Consider the following 2641-nt stretch of genomic DNA (forward strand, 5'->3'; position numbering starts at 1 on the left):
TAAGACAGAATCCCACAGAGCCTTCTACACTTCTACTTTATATTTTCGTGGAACTTGTCCAAGACTCGATCACTTTCAGGCCCACCTTGTTTTTAAAAGTTAAAAAGTTATGAAGAAAGCTAAAGTCGAAAACTTGAAACAGTCATCTTGAAGTATTGAGTCTTTTAGAAGCAGCTTCTTTAAACATTCAGCAATATGTTTAATCTATAATTGTTCTCAAGTTCATTGACTTGTGATCGATTTCTCTAATTGGGTATCTACTAGGTGTAACACAGCAACTACTCCATTAAAATTTAGAAGTTTCCAGCTTGTTCCAGAATTTTGAGAGGACTTGCAGTTTCGATTCATATGTTATTGTTGTTATTATAAATTGAAAATCGGCAAAATCCAATTTATCTTGAAATAAAGTTTTATAAGCTGTCAATTCTGAACCCAAAGCAGATATGGTGAGTATCAATCCCAAAACTATGATTAAAACCATTTATTACGTATGGCTTCAAACTAATAATGTTTTGTGATGTCCTCCAACTGCCGATGAAAATGCACTCTAAATACAAGAACCTACTGCTCTGATTGACATATTTTAATGTCTTCTTTAATGAACTTACATGATATCTTGACTCAACTGACTAGGATCTTCTAAATGGTAACCATCAAACCCAAAATTACAACTTCTGAAAAATTTGAGTGCTGGGAAACCTGTTTGATGAACACAATGTATGATGGCTCACTCCTTGTTCCTCTGACATAATTCCCATCCTAAACGTTATGATGGTTCACTACAAAACTTCAAGGCATTAAAAATTCACCAATTAAATCACACTGAATGGCTGCAATGAGAGCAATTAGAAGCTCATTTTAACATTCAATAATTGCCATGCATACCTCGCTTAAAGAGTTATTACACACAGAACAAATGGCGGAGGAGATAACATTGTCGCTCCTGACGTTGAATAGGGTGCCTCCAGAAAGTAAAATGCTCACAGCCAACACCTAGATGGGGAAGGCCTGGCCGCCTTCTGCCAAAGACTAGACAAACAAGTTTATTGTGGTTTTGTAGTCCTGACTCTCACAGCATCAACCTGCTTGATCTCTTTGTGCCACTGGGGGCATCGGAAACGGCATTTTCAAAAATTGACCACAGGATTTCAGAGTCAGGATGCCCTTCTATAATCTTTATAAACCTTTCCTCTGTCATCTCCAATACCTTGAAAATAGAAAGACCGGGGGCAGTAGTGGACTCGATTTTCTGCCAAACCTGAAACCTGGGCCTCACAGACCGTTCTAAACTTTTTTGCAACAGGAGAGGGTGCTTCACTACAGAATTTGCAGGTTCCTTCAAATGATTAACTACAAAATTCATCTTCTCACCAATGGTTTCCTTGGAAAAATTTAAGACTAGAGGAGCAACCCTAAATAGTCGCCAGATTTCCTCGGCCGAGAGACCCCAGAACTTGAGATTCTCTATCCTGGCCTCCAACGTTTCCATGCGGCTAACAGTCACTGCAATCAAAACATATTTGAACATTTTGCTTCCTTTATCAAGGCCAATGTTATCAATGAGAACGGCTTCTGCAGGCGTTAGTGAACTGCGTAACAGTACGCTCGGAGCCAGCCGTAAGAATTTAGAGAGTTCCACCCTGCTTAAACCAAATCCCTCCCAGAAAGCAAGCGAGGGCTTGAGAACCTTCTCCAGGTTACAACCGATAAGTTGTGGTGCTCTTAACATGGCTTTAACGAGCGCGTCCTCGGTCCCAAATATGCTCTTGAGAAACATCATTTTGGGAAGAAGGCTTTTCTCGAGGCTCAGACTCAAGATGTTTGGATTGCTCGTCAAAAGCTTCGTCAGGGTTTGACCCTCAAAACCGAAATCTTCCAGCAGCCTGATCTTGGGTTCCAATTTTTTTTCTGAAACGGTGATTATTGAGGGCCGATTCCTCATTATTTTGGCAATTTGGACGTCGGTGCAGCCGCGCTTCTTCAAATAATGAATAAACTGCTCTACGCTGTCGAGGGTTCGAAGATTCTGCAATCGGGGAGCCCTTCTGAAAATCTGAGTGATATCAGCCTCAGACATGTTAAGTTTGTTGGAGGCAAAGTGTGAAAAGAGGCTCTGCGTATGGGCATTGGTAATGGCAAGGCTTGACCAAGACGTGCGAGAATGAAATGGATGCTTAACCAACTGTTTGTGAGAATGGAATGGGTGTATGTCGAATAGATTGAGTCGTAACATGGTTATCATGTTTGAACTACAGTGGAGCTGCAAACAACAGGAGAATGGGATAGAGTTTTTCAGCAGATTTATTTTGCTGTGCGATGATCAGAGATTTGTTTTCACAGATTCAAAAAAGTTTAACCGTGTAAGCGGTATTTACAATAGGCTTCCATGCAGTCGCTTATAATGTTTTTATTTTATTTATTTATGTGTATTGTAGAAGATTTGGAGTCGACATTATTTAGGTGCTTATAATATAACTTTTGTCATTAAATCTAATGTTTTTTTTCAATTTTAAGAAGATTATTTGAATCAATTATATATGTTTTTAATTGATGTTGGATCATGGGAAATTCATACTAACTAGATAGGGGCTACTTAAATTAGTTTTTTTAAAGTTTTAATTAGAGAATTTTACATTTTTCT

The 2641-nt window shown here is 38.8% G+C and overlaps 1 protein-coding gene across 1 annotated transcript; it reads right to left on the reverse strand.

The window, feature by feature from the left end:
- Positions 1 to 468: 468 nt before the first annotated feature.
- Positions 469 to 2386, reverse strand: LOC131062939 (uncharacterized). Its single transcript, XM_057996683.2, has one exon. The coding sequence runs from the start codon at positions 2240 to 2242 to the stop codon at positions 1070 to 1072; it is 1173 nt and encodes a 390-aa protein (XP_057852666.2). The 5' UTR covers positions 2243 to 2386; the 3' UTR covers positions 469 to 1069.
- Between the last annotated feature and the right edge of the window lie 255 nt (positions 2387 to 2641).

The sequence above is a fragment of the Cryptomeria japonica genome, chromosome 6 (assembly GCF_030272615.1).
Source record: "Cryptomeria japonica chromosome 6, Sugi_1.0, whole genome shotgun sequence".
Lineage (NCBI taxonomy): Eukaryota > Viridiplantae > Streptophyta > Pinopsida > Cupressales > Cupressaceae > Cryptomeria > Cryptomeria japonica.

What these genes read in the sequence shown, in the direction of transcription:
- LOC131062939 (XM_057996683.2), bottom strand. Translation starts at nt 2,242, where the DNA reads ATGATAACCATGTTACGACTCAATCTATTCGACATACACCCATTCCAT.